Below are 19,313 nucleotides of genomic sequence, written 5' to 3' on the forward strand. Positions count from 1 at the left end.
AAAACAAATTCCAAAATGTAGACGAGGAGGTGGTATTTGAACCCCTGCACAGAACTGACAGTTCCTTTTAGGATGTGGACGTGATTAACAAGGACTGTGCATCCTGTTGCAACATCATTCCCGTTCATGCAGAGCACCTTGTGCGCCTCGTGTCATCTAAGAATACACAGGTTATTTTACTGCCATTTATCACACTAGTAGAACATAGTTCTCTGTAAACAAAAGATTTTCTTTTTTTTTTCCTTTTCCAAAAGAAGAAAAGAATAAGGTGCCGGTTTAAAAAGGTCTCTCTATGGTAGGCCATGCTGTAATCATGAACAAGTATGTAAAGAATCCTTCTGAACAGTTATTTAGATTACAATATAGTCATGACATTTTTTTTTTCCATCTTTTATAATGTATTGGAAAAAAATGCTTTGGAATGAACATGGTTAACATTGTCTGTTTATGTATGTAACATTGTCCTTAGATTTTTGTAAAGCAAGAAGGTATGTGCTGATAAATGTATATACCGTGTTTCCCCGAAAATAAGACACCCCCCGAAAGTAAGCCCTAGCAGGATTTTTGGCTGTTTTCGAGCAAGCTCGAACTATAAGCCCTACCCCTAAAGTAAGCCCTAGCTTAATACCTTAGAATATCTTCAGCACATACTGTACATAGTGGTGGGGGAGGAAGTAAAGGACATCACAGACTGTCACACTAGTGCAGGACTGTCACAACATCACTACATTACGTACCTTTGAAATAAATGTTAATTTTTTTGTTAAAGAATAAATGCGGTTTGTTGTTCTTCTCAAAATATAAGCCCTACCTGAAAATAAGCCCTAGGGCATTTCTTGGAGAAAAAATTAATATAAGACAGTGTCTTATTTTCGGGGAAACACGGTATATATTGATGTGTTACAGGACAATAATTGTCTGTATATATTTTAGACTATATCCCCATGTTATGTGTATATTTTTATAAGCCATATTCCCAATAGTTAGGTATATATGTTAATGGATATATTACCCATAATTACGTATAATTAATGCATGAAGGTTTGCGTGTGGGTGTCTGTATTTAATTATAGTGATCTGTTTACCTCTGTCCAGTCATGTAAACCCCTGAAGAATTCCAAACAATAGATAGCAGCTATGGTCTCCCAGGACAGACCTAAATAACTTTGAATCAAACTACTGTAAAGATAAATGATACCAGCACTCAGGGATGACAGGATAGATGGGGTGGGATGATAGCTCCATTCCAACCTTTGCTGACACCCAAAGTTATATGACCCCTGTTGTGCTTCCCAAACAACTCCAGACACCTTGGCTCCACAATTTCTACATCAAGGGTGGCTTGGAGGTTTCAATTAATTACTGAAGTTTAAATTAACCAATTCCAAGCTAGGGGAATACTCAGCAAATAGGTGTCCTACAAATTACATCCATTAGCCAATCCTAAATCTCCAATGATTCCTAATAGAGATTAACTGTATAGGACTGGGAGCTGGGAAAATAGAAGAGAAGCAAGAAGCACAGTAGCAAGGGAAACATTAGCAAGCATATAAGTAGTTAAATAGGCAAAGAAGCCTAAAGAGTCAGAAGATGTAAGAAAGCCAAGTTAAGCAGAGACAGCTAAAATGTAATTATGCAAGTTAAGTTGTTAGGGAAATAGGAAGAAAGAATATTGATCCTGGGGTACCCTTTAACATCATAAACAGGTAGCTATACCATATTTCCTAATGTATTTGTATTGTGTTGTGTATATGTCTATGTCATTAGACATAATCACAACTATTGTGTTAATATACGGTTTTGGAGTTCCAGGGGTTGGTGTACTAACAACCATTATTTTTCTTTTACTTTTATTCTTTGTTGATTTTAGTTCCTAAAAATATATCTCACAATACTGATGAATATTTTTCCAACTTGTTCACTAATAAACTTGTGACTTCCTAATATTTGTGTATGAACCTTCATTTGCAGAAATAATATGTATGGATATGGTTATATAATATTCATATTTATGTAGATATTATTCATATTCAACAGATACAACAGCTACTAGGAGTTCTGCACATCTTTGAAGTAAAAATCATGCAAACTCACAACGTCCTCACAAATAGATAAAAACTAATACAAAAGGCCTTCATGTTACATTTTAGCAAAAAAAAAAAACTCACATTCACTTAACAGAGAAATGACACTCTTACATCTATTGCTGAAGAACCGCTTCTACAAACTTCTAGGCATTGCTTAAACTGCTAGTGATGGGATTCTGCTGACAGTGGAACCTTACATTTAACCTGGGGTACTTGTATGGAAGTGCAAAATCTTTGGAAACCAACCTGGTTTACATTCTGAAATTTTACTTGGGTCCCAAAAGAGGACTACCGTGATTGCCATTGATCAACAGTAATTAATAAATTACAACAGCCAATGGCAAGCTTTATATGCCATCGCTCTACCTCACTTCCTTCTACTGTACAGTCTGAATTCTTCCCAAAGCTCTTTAAAGAGAAACTTGAGCATGGATGCATTATTTGTGAGTTCAGGTGAGTAAGTGAACCCTATTAGCTAGGTAAAATGCTAATTATCCCTGTGAATATCTCTAATAGGTGGGCACTGGAAACATTATATTAATACTAATGTAAAATTTATGCAAACATTTATTCCAAGATTCTGTACATTCTCAAAAAAAAGAAAAAAAGAAAACTAAAATGACTACTAGAATCCTGGAAAATTTTGAGGCGCTCAGAGTTGTTAATTTTGCATTATATCCTTGGCAGAAATTATTTCTAATAGAAAGGCCTTATTAAAACCACAAAGTAAATGAAAAAAGAAAGAAACAAAAAAAAGTGTCCAACTAAATAGATCTACAAAATTATTTAAATTGCAAAATAATTTATTTCACATTTCGTTTTTTTTCTTCTTTGGGGGAAGGGGTGGGGGTGGGTGGCAGAAGCAGAGCAATTAGCATTAATAATCCAGAACAGCTACTTGTACTACAATGAGATGGAAGAACATTCAGTATCAATTTTTCCTATAATTGTAAACTGTTGCTAATTCCTAGATACAATTTTCTTCCTTGATTTGACTTTTTAAACTAGTGACCAGTTGTATAACATAAAATAAACTTTTGTTGATTTGCAATTGGTGAAAAATTACATGTTAGAAAAAATTACATTAAAAATGTGTATTGCACATTTTTCTTCTTCATCAAATAAACACATTGTTATTGGTTGTCATCTCCGACTTTTGGAATCTACTATATACAGTGTCCTTATGTCACGGAAATCTGCCATCTCAGGCTGTTAGGAGGTTTCTTTGTGTTCTTTCATAAGTTTACTTGTCAGGAAGTCTATTATGGGTACTAATTTATCACCCCCTATATGTTCATAAAACGTCTCCTTTTCTGATAAACTTTTGGAGGTTTTCTACATGTATCTTCACAATCGTTACTGACAGTTCTATACGCAAGCCAACCTGACAAATTAAAGTACCACTAACTACAACAAGTATATTTAGGTCTCTTAAAATCCCTTCTCACAGTCACTCTCCGGAGAAAATAACTTATTGCCAATCTGCCAGCAATTTATAGACCAAATCACCAATTATATGTTTTTAGGAAGCTGGGGACATTTATTAAAAAAAATATTTCAAACAGTAAATATTCAATTAAATACTCAAAGGTTCACACAACATAACGTTTAAATTCCCCCTTAAGTTATATAACTAATCATGTACTGAAGTCACAAGAATAACAAAAATATATACATAACTTTTAAAAATATGCCAGCTGCCACTGAAAACTAAAAGGGAGAATTAGAATAGTGTCTGGTAAAGATCTAAATGTATAAATGGAAGGTATAGTACACTTTTTAAAAGGCTAAAGGGCTTATGTATACTCCGGCTCAGTCCATGGGACACAATCATTTGCAAATACTGTGGTTTGGTCTAAATCAAACTGCATACTTTTTTATATTTATATTACATATTACCACAGGTAAAGTAACCGTGCAAGACTTTGATCTGCAGCAAAACGAACGCCACTACAGATGGCATGGAGACTGGCGTGTGCTAAACAGAAGCAAAAACTTAAGTTGCCATACCTAAAAAGTTAAAGAGACAGTCCACCTTGGTCAGTAGTATGATGCAGAGTAAGCCATGTTCAAAGGAGCCTATCTAGTATAAAAATAAACAGTGCAAAGCTGCTTCTGTCTCTGCTAGAAGTCTTCACCCCTGATTTGCTGTGCTCGTTGGTATTGGTAAAAAAAATCCACAACTGACATTTACTCCCACCCTGAAGCTACGAATCCAAGCAAGAGTAGGAAAAATAGACTTTTCTTTATAGTTGTCAGAGCCCTACCCACAAGGGGAAGAGTTTTTTTCTTTTTACACTTCTTAAAGTCAGGTAATTCTTTTGGTCACTGGTGTTCTGATGTCAATAGGTTCCTCCCTGCTCGCCCGTTGTACTATGTCTTTTCGTTCACCTTCTTCTCGGTTTCTGCACTTATCTGCAGGCTGAGTCTTAGACGGCTCCTGTGTACAACCGTCGCTCTCAGGTACTTTGTCCTCTTTGCAAATTTTTACACTCACGTCCTGTGGCTCCTGGGCACTTACACTGTCCTTTGAAGTCTCTGGATCAAGGCTAGTTGTGGATGCCTTGGATTCGGGGTAGTGGTGGTGATGATGGTGGTGGTGGTGATGCTGCTGTTCCTTTTTGGGCAAAGTGCTCCTGCTTTTCAGGCTACTTTCTTTACTCTTGCCTTCTGGGCTTTTTGCAGTTTTCTGTACTTTTGAGCTTTTTTCAGTCACAAAAGATGGAATCGTCGGGGTCTCAGTGTCTTTAACCTCCAGACTCACAGTTTCCCGTGTCTTACGTTTCTTTATTGGCAATACAGTCTCTAAGAGGGGCTTAATGGAGGACTCTTTGTTTGCTTTTTTCTTTGCGCCATCAGCTGCTACGGCACCCGCAGCACTTGCAATGCCCGGCTTGCGGCCCCATTTTTTCTTAACCGTCAATGGGTCAGTTTCTAATTTTCTTTTTCGGCCTGGACGCCTAATGACAAGGACCTGTTCTGATGTGGTAGCATCATGTTCTTCTTTTCCAGATAAAGGCATTTTGACCAGAAGCTTTCCTGGGGTCTTTTCAACTACTTTCTTAACCTGAACACCCTCTAGCTTGACCGTCTGCTTTGCCTTCCCGCTTCCTTTTGGTCTCCCTCTTCCTCGGCCAATGCCAGTAGGTTTTGGAGCCTTGGGTTTTTTCCACTGCCTCTGCTCCCTTCTAGAGGGACTTCCTCTACCAGTTACAGTGAAATCAAAATCATTGGGGTCGAGGGATGTGTCCCCTACTTTTTGGAAGTATGCTATTAGCTCAACTTTGGACCGAAAAGCTTTTCCACTTGGGCTGTAAAAAAAAAAAAAAAAAAAAAAAAGATTAACACACAAAGCATAATAAGCAGTGTGAACCTTTCATAACAGCATTAAACTTTAGCAAGCTACAGTACGATATTTATCATTAAAGATAAACATTTCAAGCTAAAAATCATAAGGGAGTTAGTTGTGGAGGAAATATTGCTGTACAGGGGGGAATAAGCTGCCTAAACCCCCTACTGTACCTTTTAATGCCCATTTATGCTATGCGTTTGTGTAATGTCGTACAATCATCTATTAACAGCATCCCAACGTCCCCACCTTTTCCTGTGCATTTGGGGTGTTAGGCAGCCCTTTCAAATTAACAGACTGTCATTTTCTCTAAATGAGCTCTTTCACATTTTATTTTGAAACATATTTGAGCTCTTTAAGATATCCCCAGCTGATTTCTGATTTAAATGATCCCTTTTCAATCTTAAAATAAATGGCCAACATGAAGACCCAGCTTAATTTTTTCAAATCTTTTATTTTACTGTTTGCCATGATTTTTACCAAAAGCAATGCAAGAGTAAATAATATTAATAATAAATAATTAATAATAATTTTAATAAAAAAAAAGGTACAATAGTGGTACAGCCAACAGCAGTACATCATTCTATTAAAAAGGTGGGGTGGGGGTGGGGGTGGTCGGGGATATCACACTTTACTTCCTCCTGTCCTCGTTTAGGTGGGGATCCAACAGCGCATGTGCGAGATTGGCATTGGCATTTTTGTTCCATTACACAAAAAATGAAAAACCTTTCTGTGCATGCCCGAGATCAGGCATGTGCAGAAGGAGCAGCCAGAAGCCTCCTGGGATGCGTGACATGGGTATCCCAGAAGGTTCTGCGTTCCCATTAGAGTTGGTAACCTACACTTTACGTTCTGGACTGTATGCAATATTTACTACTGCCCCCATGTACATTGCACACCCCTTACTTTTTTTTATTAGTATATTGGCCTATTAAGGTGTTCAATATAGAACACACTGGTGATTCAGGTCATGTAGCCAAGCATGATTGTAAGTCAGAGGTGGTCCCTAGTTGAGACATAAAAACTAGTAATTTTTGAGTAAATGTTCCTATAGTCTGAATGGTCTCCCTTTAGTCTGCCAGGCATAAAAAGGAATGACCAACATTTCTAGGTAAAGGGCTAGGGGCAAGACTAATCCTCCAACTACGCAGATGGTTGGATGGAAAGTACCCAGGGAAGACAAGACCCTAGAGTAGAAGAAAAGCGAAATGCACAGGAAAATATTTGGGAGAAAAAATAAAGGCCCAAGATACCAAGCTTGTGCAAACAGAGACTGGCAGACAGAGCACTGCTATGGTTCTGTTTCTGCCCCAGTGTAAAACTCATTGCAGGCTTCCTAGAATACTGGCCTAAATGGTAGTAGAGCCCTTGGAAAAAGTGTGGTGAACAATTCAGTGATTATCAGGTTGGCTGGCCTGGCAAGCCTGGTACAGCTACTCACAAAATGTGGCTCCTAAGAGCAAAGCACAGGGCAAACTCTGGTATCGCTCTGGGCTCTATACTTATTGAATAGTTCCCATGTATACAGACCTGACCTTAAAGAGGTAGCTGTAAAAGAGGAGGGTGATTACTTCAGAAAGTAAAACAAAATGCTTTGTTGAATAGTAACAAAACTTCAATTTGTTGGCCAACTGGAGAGAGAAAAAAGAAGAAAAAAAAAGTTAGAAAATTGAGGAAAGCTGGTAGTGAGAGGCGTTATCATGGCCTGGCCTATAGGCTTTTGTTTGCCAGTATCTAATCCTGTGTCCTAATCTTCTTTAAGTTACTTGAAGTGGAACTAAAGTTCCATTTTAAAAATTGCTGATCAGGTAGGTGTGTATTGCAGAAAGGGACAAGGAATATTGCCGCCCAGTTGTCAAATGTCCCTCAGCCCGGCTAATCAAGTGGTTGAAGATTGGAATGCAGAAAAGCGACAGAATAAAAACAGGCGGGTATCAGCTGGGTTTAGTTATACTTTAAGCCAACAATGTAATACAAAAAAAAAAAATTTTTTGCCCTCCTTGTACGGTCTAACTGTAGAAGCTCCTGTAAGCTGCTGCATTTTTGAGTTTTATTGAATAATGACTGCAAGCAGTAGCCGCAATCATTCAAGGAGTCACTATTTGCAGCAAATGCAGAAGTGCGTGCACTCTCATTTTTTCTTTTATTCACACCGCTGAAGTTAAACCAGTAAACACACAGTCAAAACACCTATATGTTTACTGTTTTACCAGGATTGGTAATTCTGTGCAGCCAAAAAGATATTTTTGTCATTCAGAATTGCTGCTTCCTGAATCATATCCTTGCTAAATAAACATATGTATTAATACTGATGAGAGCGATAGTCTCCACCCTAATAGTGCAGGAAGGTAAACCACAAGGCTGGCTGTACAAATCCTCTGGTAGATCACAAAAATAACTATTTTATCTGCATATTTACCAGTTAATATGAAGTTACCTCCCTAGCGGTCTAATTCCTTCCAAATTTCCATGCAAAAAGCAGTACAATTATTTGCATTGAAATGTATTTTTCATTGTAGGCTGTAATTAGCTCATTGATATTTATTAAATTTAATATTAAACTTTAAATTACAATACAATTTAATACAAAATAATTTGAAATTCCTGCTGCACCGACGCATGTACCAACGTCACCAGGAAACCCCGTAGATCGAATATGCACTTCGCGGCTGGAGATCAGAGGAGGCAGACGTGTCCCCTGGACCTGCGGGGACCAGCAGGATGCTGGGGGACAGCGATGGAATAAGGTAAGTGGGTTTTTAACCTGTTTTTAGGTACCCCAAGTCTGACTTGGGATTACTGCTTTTTGCAAGTAAAATCGACCCCGAGTCAGACTAGGGATTACCTCTAGGGGGGTTAAGTGGTTGAAAGGGGGGGGGGGGGGGTTGTAAATCAAAGTTTTGAGCAATTTTTTTCATGACATGGTAACTGAACCTCTTTATAACACACTATTGCCAAGGGTTCCCTCATAGCAGCCACAGATTCCAGCAGCAGTGTTTGGCAATTAACAGGGCTCAAACAATATTTTTTTTGAGGATGGCATTATTAACCTCGTGTAAGCTCCAACACAAAGCTTACACAGGATAAGGATAGCAATCCCAAGGCTTTAAATATTCCAATTGACAGTCCAATTGAGTCTTGTTTCGGGAAAAGGCACTAGACACTGGGACAGTTAAAGATTTAGGAAAACGAGATCAGGCAATTTAGTGCACAGAGCAATTTACAACATAGGGACAGTCAGATAAGTTAATTGTATTATACCTTCTGGTTTTCAGTTCATATAACATACAGATAAATTACACTTTTAGCGTTGTGGAGGCAATAAGTAGCCCACCCTCCACCTCTCCAATGCATACTTACTGAGAATCACAGCCTCTGCAGATCTTCAGTTCCCTTGCCATTGGCAGAAGCTTTCCATAGGTTTCTACAGGTCCATTTCCAGAGTTTCCCAAAACATCTTATGAGAAGATACTGCACAGGCGCAGAAAGTAACCTAAAGATATGCCAGTATTATGTAAATAAACAAAGGGGATGGCCCTGGTTTCTCTTTAAAACAGCATCCAAGAAGAATGGGCTAGATTAGCTCTGAAGGGGAAGACAATGTATGAGTGAACTTATAATTTGAATTTTTTCTTTTTCCTCCGTTTTATTATTTACTGTAAAAGATGAAGCCCACAATAAAAATGATAAATTACTCACTTACTTGATCAAATAAACATCATATTTTCCAGCTGAGCGACCTGACTTCCTCTGCTTGAGCTTTCTTGTCCAGCCTTCAGGAAGAGATGGATCATCGTACATAGGTCCTCTATCCCTAATAACTGACCGTCTTTGCTTAGGGAAGGCAGAAGCTTCAGGGACAGCAGATGCAGCAGCCACTGTGCTTTCAGGTTCTTTAGCTTTCCGTGCTTTGGTGTATTTTTCTGACTGCTGTGTTGATGGATGGGCTTCTTCAGATAGCTTTCCGTCATTGTTTTTGTCCTTTTTAACTTTCCTGAGTTTTGTTGGTTTGTTTTTCTGGTCTAAATCTTCTGATTTTTCTTCCCTTGGGTCGAGGAAAAAAAAAAAAAAAAGAAAAGAATATTACAAATGTATTTTAAGATAGAATCCCAATTCTGAGAAACACAATAAAAACAGAAAATTAGTGGATTTCTAAACTTTGTTTTTTTAAAGCTGACCCTATGGCCATACAAGCACATAAGATTGATATCACCCAAATTTGTGAATAAGCTTACTCGTTTGTACACAGAATGTCCTGCTATTGCTAACCCAGGCACCATTTTACATTTACTATGATCTGTCCAGACATTCAAGGTTATTGGTCCTGAAAGCCTTTATGGTAGAACATCTCTCAGTGACCCCTAAAGCCCAATTGTTGAAAACACAGAGCATTCCCCTCCTTGTAAATTGCAAATGTAAATTGCAAATTATATTTATTATTGAGGAATGTAAAATTAAGCACTTGGGGGCTAACATGCATGCTTCATACTGTCTATGGGGGAATACATTTTGGGGGAGTCAGAAATGGAAAAGGATCCGGGGGTTCTGGTAGATCATAGACTTAATAACAGCATGCAATGCCAAGCTGCAATATCTAAAGCTAAGAAAGTACTTTCTTGTAATAAAAGAGGAATAGACTGCAGAGATGGAGACATAATCCTGCCCCTGTACAAAGCATTGGTCACACCACATCTGGAATATGCAGTCCAGTTTTGGGCATCAGTTCACAAAGGATATTGTGGAATTGGAGAGAGTGCAGAGAGGAACTCCGCTATAAAGAGAGATTAGCTAAACAAAATCTATTCTCCCTTGAGAAGAGACGTTTAAGGGGGGGGGGAGGATATGATCACCCTGTATAAAAATATAAATGGTCCATATAGAGAACTCTCTTCCCAACTATTTCAAGATTGTTACACTTCAAGATTGTTACAAAGGATAAGAGGGCACTCTTTGCTTCTGTAGAAAGGGAAGTTTAAACTCCGGATAAGGTCTGTGAAAATGTGAAATCGGCTCCCTCAGGAAGTAGTTTCAGCAACTATTATAGATTGCTTTAGAAAAATCTGGATGTTTTCTAGAAGCACAGAATATAACTGGGGATTAAAACTTTAAAGTAAAGACAACAGACTGTTGATCCAGGGAACATCCGGTTGCCTCATGGAATCAGGAAGGAATTATTTTCCCCTCTTGCAGCAAGTTGTACCAGAGTTTTTTTTGCCTTCCTTTGGACCAACTATGTCCATAGGGTTTTATATCTGGGATATGTTTATTTCCCTAGTGTTTGAACTTGATGGACTTATGTCTTTTTTCAACCTGACTTACTCTGCAACTATGTCAGAGTTTAGTCATTTAACCTTCCTAGCGGTAACGCAGAGTGTGACTCGGGGTAGAGAAAAGTTGCTGAAAGCGGTATCCCAGAGTCACACTCGGGATAGGTAAACCTATGGGAAGTAATAGTAAATACAGCCTTACCTGATCTGCCGCTGTCCCGCGTCGTCCATCGCCGCGATCTCTGTCTTCTTGCTTCTTCCTCCGGCATCTTCTGCACACAACGAGTCACCAGGGAGTTCCCGGCGACGTTGGTGCGTGTGTACGTTGCCGGCGGGCGGGAGATTCAAAATCCATTTGTATTGCATTCAATACAAAATAACTGTATTGAATGCAATACATTGGACTTATGTGTAAAATCAGTACATTGTATTTCATGAACATTTATTTTACAGTATAATATTAGTATGAGTATAATATTTATTTAAAAATATACATTTTTTTAATTTATTATTTTGACATGATTTTGTGTTTCAAACATTATTGTACAGTATACTAATATACTGTAAAATAAATGTTTATGAAAAACAATGTACCGCTTCTAGACATATAAAACCGAACAGAAATGAACCGCTAGGGAGGTTAAGCACCTAGGGTATACCTTGATGCCAGATCCCTTTTCAGTTTTTTACTATGTAACCATGTCAAAAAGATGTGTGCTGCCGAGCAGCATTTATGTGGTGAAGTACCATTTATTTTACCGAATGACAATACAACACACCTTGACTAGGGACATCCATTGCTAGAAATAATGCTCCTTTTTAGTGCATTAGCATGCACGTGCATGCAAGTGTTAAAGTGTGCATGCCAACACACCACATGGTGCAAATAGGTCCTAATATACTGTATTAGTGCAAATAACATAAGCAGCACTGGCAGTGTTCTAGTTTGTCATAACCCCTGTAACTGGAGTAAAAAAAATGGTAAGACTAAATACGAATATTAAAGTAACCAGAATACCATTACAATGATGAAATGTAATGTTTTTGCAGTGTCAAAATAAATAATAGCAAATAACAGAATGCATTTGGATTATGTCTATATTAAACTTATTGGGCCTGATTTGTCAAAGCTCTCCAAGACTGGAGATGATAGACTATCATGAGAGCCTGGTGATCCAGCAAACCTGGAATGTATTTTAGTCTAGGTGTTAAAATTATATTTTATATTAAATATATAGAGAATGTGTGTATGTATTAATGGAGAGATAGGTGGAGGGCTGATGCTTTTTTTAACATTGCTATCTATGTAAGAACGTAAGGTATCTCTATTTCTGCATAGGAACCTAGGGCCCTTGTTTCCAAGGGGTCAGAGGTCAATGAGAAAGAACAGATTACTCTCTTTCCACTCCTTATATGTTTCAACACTTAGTAGTAGAGTAAAGCTATATTTAAGCATTACCTGTTTAAGTATGTATAGTAGTAAGCAAGCATCATATAACCTATGTCCAATGTATGTCAATGGTATAAAAAGTTAGTCTTGAGGGTATTGGTAGAGAAAAGACCATCATATTCTCTCAAGCACTGATCCCTATCATCAATTAGGTTACTTCTTCATAAGGTTTCTTTTTTACTTTGTGAACTTGCTTGCAATTTTTTATTTTTGTGTGCTTGCTAAATTCTTTATTTATTGACGGAAGACTTCTTCACCTTTTTTTTTATTTGGATCTCACCATTCACCTGAGAAAAAGATGGCAGCAGGACATACTATGGAGAAAATAAAACAGCTTAGGTGGAGGTATTTTGACCTCAGGACAGCTTGAGAGGTCTTTTGGAATCCAGGCTGATCAGTTGTTTTAGTGGCACAAAGGGAACCCACACAATATAAGGAGGCTGGTGTTAAAGTGGGACTTAACCCTGCATTACTCACCTGTCATCGTTCCCTCTCAGGACCTAGCCATAACCTTTCTTTGCTTCCTCTTTGTGATCTTCCGCCATCTTGATTGGCCTGGCCTGGATAGGCTGGAATTATGTAACCCACCTGTGCGAGGGAGGTAATAGTAAGGCGAAAGCTGGGAATGAGAGCCGAAAGGTGTCCCAAGTGTTCACTGCTGATTATAAAAGAGGGAAAAGGAGAATAATGAAAAAAAAAAAAAACACAAAGATTTTGGTCAATAAAGGCGCCATTAGGTCTATGAAATAAATTATATACAGTGGTACCTCTGTATAAGTCTGCTTTGGAATTCCAACTAGTAAACTAGTTTGGAAGTCCAACTTGGTAAAAGTCCTGTTTGGACATAAAAAACCTAGCTTAGTATACAACCTTTGTGCTAGAACTTGTATGGGTCAAAATGAGTCATAACACTGGGCACTACACTTATTTACCTCTCTCGAGACAAAGCCACAACTGTCCACGTGCGTCAGTAGGTCAGTTGCCACCATTCAGTGAACAACCCGCGCTATAACTCTCTGTAAAATACATAACATCTCCTCCTCCCTTCTCAGCACCATCCTAGTAGGCACTCGTCTCTTCTCAGTAATGTAAAGTGAGGTTAAATTTTCATTTATTTCATCTAATTGCTTTTGTATTTATGTATTTTAGTATAAACGCAGGAAAACGCTCCCATTAAACGTAATGGAGGCTTTTACAAGCGTTTTTAGGCTATTTATGAAAGCTTCCATCGAAAACAATGGGGGCTTTTATAAACATTTTTAGCAGGACTTTGGAATCTGGAAGCCCCCTTTAATAAGGAGACTCCCAGATCTCCACCACCCCACCCTGGGGAATGAGTACAGGGGTACATAAAACCCCTTACTCATTCCCTGAAGGGGGTTAAAATGTGTGTTTAAATTATTTTATACAGCCCCATCAATGTATAATATGCTAATACCAGTAGGATTTTTTTCATGGGAACAGATTATTAATTTTACTTGTATTTCTTATGGGAAAAATTTGTTTGGTACAAATCCTGTTTGGTATAAGTCCAAGGATCTGGAACGGATTAAGGACTTATACCAAGATACCACTGTATTATATTATTATATATACAGCAGCACAGTTGGCTCAGTGGCTGGCACTCTTGCCTTTGCAGTGCTGGGTCACAGGTTTGAAATTCGGACAGGACACCATCTGGAAGGCGTTTGTACATTCTCCCTGTATATACGTGCGTTTCCTCAAGGCACTCCAGTTTTCTCCCACATTCCAAAAATATGCAATTAGGTTAATTTGCTTTAGACTGTGTTAATGACATAGGATGGTAGGCATTAGATTGTGAAAAATAAAGTTGCAGTTTATTGCCTTAACACCCTTGTACATAAACTTTCCTGGTAACAACAAGGGAGTCAAGTTGAAAAAATAATTTATAAATGTTTTAGGATTCACACATTTGATACCAATGTGACATGGCTGGACCATAAACGATTGTGTGTATAAAGAGTGATTAATGGACATCTCAAAAAATCCTAAAATGGAATACAAAATGCTGCAGCAGGCTGATGCAAACCTGTTACAAGTAAAACTTCACTGATCTCATTTTTATGGTGAATTGATCAGGGAGCAGACTGCTGACAGTGAAGTTCTGTCAGAAGATAGTGTCAGATATGCTGACAACCAGAGTTCTGGGTGTCATAAGTTTTTGTTTAACAGGCAAAAATACCAAGAGAACTGTGGAACTGGGTCAGAGGTCACAGCATGTTTACAGCTGCAGCATGTACACTACTAAGGCTTAGTCTACATGGACTGTTTCCCCAGCGTTTAACCTGAGGCTTTTAAAGCCCATGTTTGAAGTCCCCATACATTCCAATGGGCTAATCTACACCAGGACGTTTCCTTCAGGCACGTTTATGAGCTTTATCTTAAACGTTTAAAAAATTAAAACGCAGGAAAACGCTCCCATTAAACGTAATGGAGGCTTTTACAAGCGTTTTTAGGCTATTTATGAAAGCTTCCATCGAAAACAATGGGCGCTTTTATAAACGTTTTTAGCAGGTCTTTGGAATCTGGAAGCCCCCTTTAATAAGGAGACTCCCAGATCTCCACCACCCCAATAAAATACTTTAAAATTAAAGCCTTGTCCAATGTTCTACACATATTTTAACCCTTTCAGGGAATGAGTAAGGGGTTTTATGTACCCCTGTACTCATTCCCTGAAAGGGTTAAAAGTAAACCTTTTATAAACGCTTATGTAAAATCGCGGCAATTTGCGGTGAAACGCGTCTTAGGCGTTTATAAAAGTTTTTTAGCGTTTTAAAGTTAACCTTTAAAACGCTTGTAAACGTGCATAAAAACGCATATACACGTCGTAGGAACGTTTATATGCAATTTTAAAACAGTTCATGTAGACCCAATCTAAGTGAGTTTTACAGGTAAAAAATAGATATTAGTAATGCTAAAGCTATATAATAATAATAAAAGTTTGATGTCGTTGATATGGCTAATGCCATTGATAAGACAGGTGACAGGCGGTAAAAAAGTGGGCGGGGCAAGACATGGCAAATTTAGTGCTCCTAGTTATTTATGCCATGGGTATGCAATAAACTATTATTGTGTCAGTGTTCTACCTACCCCCTATACTTAGTTCCAACTTTCTAAACCCTGGCTTGTTAGAATGTACAATTTTTCCATTTTTTATTTTATATTATGCCCCCACAGTCCAGTGCTGTGTATTTTAATCCAACTGTCTAGTGTTCCATGTTTTAATTGTGTAATCCCTTGTAGTAGTGCAATATTGTGATGAATGTGGTATAACAAGTTAGGCTTAGTTCACATTAGCAGTAAAAAACTGTGCCATTTACCCCTCCTGAGTGACTACTTGGCCACCGGTGGTAACTGCTGGGCACATGGGATTGGTAACCGGTGGTGACTGCTGGGCACTTGGGTTTGGTAACAGGCGGTAAGTGCGAGGCACCTAGGTTTAGTAACCAGGGGTAAGTCCTGGGGCTTTTCAGGCCTAGCAGTTTTTCAAGAAGCAGTGGTTCCTGGCGAGAGGAAAGTGAGGGGTAAACGCAGGAAATGCAACCTCACTGCCAATGTGAATTCAGCCTAACTTCAGATGTCACCTCCTAGCTCTATATCTAGATAACACAAAACTTTTGTAAAAAAAAAAAAAAAAAAATCTCACGATCACAAACTGAGTCCCACGCTTGCTCAGCTTCCCTCTTCTTTCCGATGTTCACCTTCCATCCAGTGCTTGTCTTATTGGGCATGTGTGAGATTGAGCACTTTTTTTTTTTTTACATTATAGGAAAGCCCCTGATACTTTCTTAATATCGGGCATGCACAGAAGGAGCAGCCCAGAGCCACCTGGGAATGTGACACAAATACCTCAGGAGGGTGCAGATTTACCCTGCAGTCTTTACCACCATGGCAGTAAAGATGGAAGCAGAGGGGGTCTTCCCCAAAAAATTAAAAACAAAAAAAAAAAACATTTTTCTATTATGAAAAATCAATGTCACCCCTTTATATAATTTTAAAATGTGGTTATGCTTGAAGAGCATCATGCATGTGATAGCAGATGAGGGCAGGACACAGCCAGTGCCCCCCCACTCCCCTTCATCACTGCCCATATTCTATGGACAAAACAAAAAGTTCCTTTGAAATGTACCCAACCGCAGTGTGAGAGCTGTGTGTGTAAATCTGCTTGTCATGTTCTGCAACATAACAACTCGCTGTGTTCAATCTTTCAGGACTCGTAAATTGTTGGTTGTAATTACTTTAAATTTTTAGGGTACACTGGGGACTCTCAGCCAGTAAAAAACAAAATTTCTTTCTTTTAATTTCATGAATTTCAAAATATGGGGATCACAAATTTAAAAACTTTGGGTTGCTGTTTCAAAAGAAAGTGCACCTATGAGTTTAGGGGCCCCATCCCAATGCTCCTACCCATGTAAGTGGCCTCAGGGGCCCCCCCAATTTGCATTTTCAATTAAGGACTCTTAGGCGCACTTGCTTTTGAAACAGGTACCCCAATGTTGTATTTTCACAAGTTTTTACAATTCTGATCCCCAATTCTTGACATGCAGCATTTACACACAGACTGATCCGATTACGTCATTACACACTCCCACTGGGCGGATACATTGTTATACAATGTTTTTGTTTTTCAATAGAAGACTCAGCACAGCTAAAGAATGGGGGAGCGACAGCCTGTGTCCCGATCCCATCATAGCTGTGCTCTTCTCACACTGCCCGGCTCTTATCAGCTGAGATTGGAGCGAGCAGCCTCTCTGTTGTCCGTTCACAGCTGCTGATAAGAGCTGCGCGGAAGCGGCACGGCAGCCAGCCCCCCAAAAACGTGCTAGGGAGAACTACCGTATTTTTCGCCGTATAAGACGCTCCGGAATATAAGACGCACCCAATTTTAAAGGAGGAAAATCTAGAAAAAAAGTTTAGAAACACACGCAGGATCGGGTGAGTATAATATTTTAATTATTTTTTTTTAACACATTTGTCGTATAGGACGCACTAACTTTTCCCCCTAAGTTTTGGGGAAGAAAAAGTGCGTCTTATATGGCAAAAAATACGGTATGTTCTGCATGATAATCATATGGAAACATTGTGTTTAAAATATATATGTAGTGTGTGCTGCAATAAATTTTCTTGTTAGCCTAATAGCTTTTATCTATTTCTGCAAGTGCATGTAACACAGATCACAGGATAGGTATCTGTGTAGATAAATCAGATACTGTGTTGTCAGTTTGGGGTCCCTGGGCCGAGTCCCAGTCAGTGTCACTTACACCTAGCAATACAACACAACTTTCAAAGATTTACACATTAGGCCTGATTTATAAAAACTCTCCAAGATTTGATAAGATAGACTATCATGGGAGAACCTGGGTGATCTAGAAAATATGGAATGGATTTACTAAAAATCATTCGCTATTAGTTGGCAAATGTTCAGTCCCGGACCAGATCTGTACCAGGTTTTCTGGATTACCCAGATTCTCCTATGATTGGCTAAAATCATCAGTCATGGAAAGCTTTAATAAATCAGGCCCATTGTGTGAATCCTGAAAGATTTATCAATTCTGTGAAAACGTTTATAAAATATATCCCCTAAGGCAGGGGTGCCCAACCTACGGCCTGCAGGCCACTTCCGGCCCTCTGATGATTCCCTCTCTGCTGTCCCTGCTCGTTGTCTTGCAGGGGATGGGGCGCATGTATCTTCTATGTATCTATGAGATCAGTCTACCAGGAGAGAGGCTCCCTGCCCACCTTGTACTGTGAGATAATCTTACATGCCTGTGCAGCAGCAGCATGAGGGCTGTGTGCATGCTGCTGTCATTATACCCATGTATAAACCTTCATATCTCCTACACTGAGTGTCATAGAAATGTGATATTTTCAGGGTACACAGGGGACCCCGAGAGCTGTTACTAAACCAAATTTCACCCTAAACATAACAAATTGCCAGATACAGGGTCACACGCATAAAATCCTAATTAACAATTAGGGATATTGTCACATTAAGGGGGGGCTATTTCAAGAGCTTGGTCCTAAAATTGAGTTTGCATGTTAGGGACCCCCGGGTTCCACTTCCATGCAATGAGCATTAGGGTACTGTCAACTTGCTCTGTGCTGTGGTGCCCCAAATACATACTTGCTCGTCCACAAAACTTTAAGACTGCGTTCAGACTGGCGGTGAGGTTACCCCATCCCCATGCCATGGAACCCTGCCTAGGGAGAGTACCGCTCACTGCCACCTGGAGTCAAATCTGCAGATGCTGCTGTGTGATAGACTGAGCGGCTGGTGGGCCATTAACCTTCTGTGATCCTCAATTTCTCTGGAACAGAGGTATGTTGGCAACTGGAAATGTGGGAGCCAGTAGGAAATGCCCCCCCCCCCCCCCAATAAAATTTTATAACAATCATATCATGCTACCCTGCCAGACATAGCTATCCCCTTACACTTTATAAACCCCAATTCCTTTGAATGGGGAATGAACCCTCTTACTCTTTACAAACCTGTGATAAAAGGAAAATGTAAAAGCAAGTGGGGCACTTGTGGCTAACTCCCCCTAAAATTTTATCACTACGGCACAATCACAAAAAAGAAAAACTATACCTGTCATACTGTGCTACCTTGTTTCACATAGCTGGCCACTTACCTTTTGTGAAGCCTAATTTCTCTTTAACAGTAACCCCCCCCAGACTAAAATGTTATCACTGCTACCATTCCATGGTGCCCTGTCACATATAAATGTCCGCTTATGTTCTTTGAATCCCAATTTCTCCTGAAAGGGGAGCTGTAGGTATAATACAATGTGGGATAAGTATGATACCCATCATACCGTGCAACCATCACACATATTTGTGTGAATCCTAATTTCTCGGGAACGGGGATATATAGGGACCTGAAGATGTAGGAGTAAGAACATGTACCCCTTGGCCATCTGTCACATGAATTGCATTCCTCTGGAAGTATTATTGCAGAGTTATTGGAGTACAAAAAAGGTTAGTGGCCCCCTATAACTGACAGGATACATTGTATATTGTAGTTTCTGCTCCTTGGTACAGGAATGGTGAATTTTATTATTATTAAACAGGATTTATATAGCGCCAACATATTACGCAGCGCTGTACATTAAATAGGGATTGCAAATGACAGACTAATA

General features: G+C 39.1%; 1 protein-coding gene across 5 annotated transcripts in view; it reads right to left on the reverse strand.

The window, feature by feature from the left end:
• Positions 1–2,869: 2,869 nt before the first annotated feature.
• LOC140342916 (methyl-CpG-binding protein 2-like) overlaps positions 2,870–19,313 on the reverse strand; it is a 47,189-nt gene continuing 30,745 nt past the window's right edge. For 3 of the 5 annotated variants that reach the window (XM_072429294.1, XM_072429293.1, XM_072429297.1), the window contains exons 2-3: positions 9,140–9,481; positions 2,870–5,398 (exon numbers count right to left, since the gene is read on the reverse strand). In XM_072429294.1, coding sequence (XP_072285395.1) covers positions 4,396–5,398; positions 9,140–9,237 — 1,101 coding nt within the window. In that variant the 5' untranslated portion in view covers positions 9,238–9,481 and the 3' untranslated portion in view covers positions 2,870–4,395. Of the gene's footprint in view, positions 5,399–8,796; positions 8,930–9,139; positions 9,482–12,630; positions 12,815–19,313 lie in introns of those variants that run through there. The other 2 variants (XM_072429295.1, XM_072429296.1) reach the window with 2 other exon arrangements.

The sequence above is a fragment of the Pyxicephalus adspersus genome, chromosome W, assembly GCF_032062135.1.
Source record: "Pyxicephalus adspersus chromosome W, UCB_Pads_2.0, whole genome shotgun sequence".
Classification (NCBI taxonomy): domain Eukaryota; kingdom Metazoa; phylum Chordata; class Amphibia; order Anura; family Pyxicephalidae; genus Pyxicephalus; species Pyxicephalus adspersus.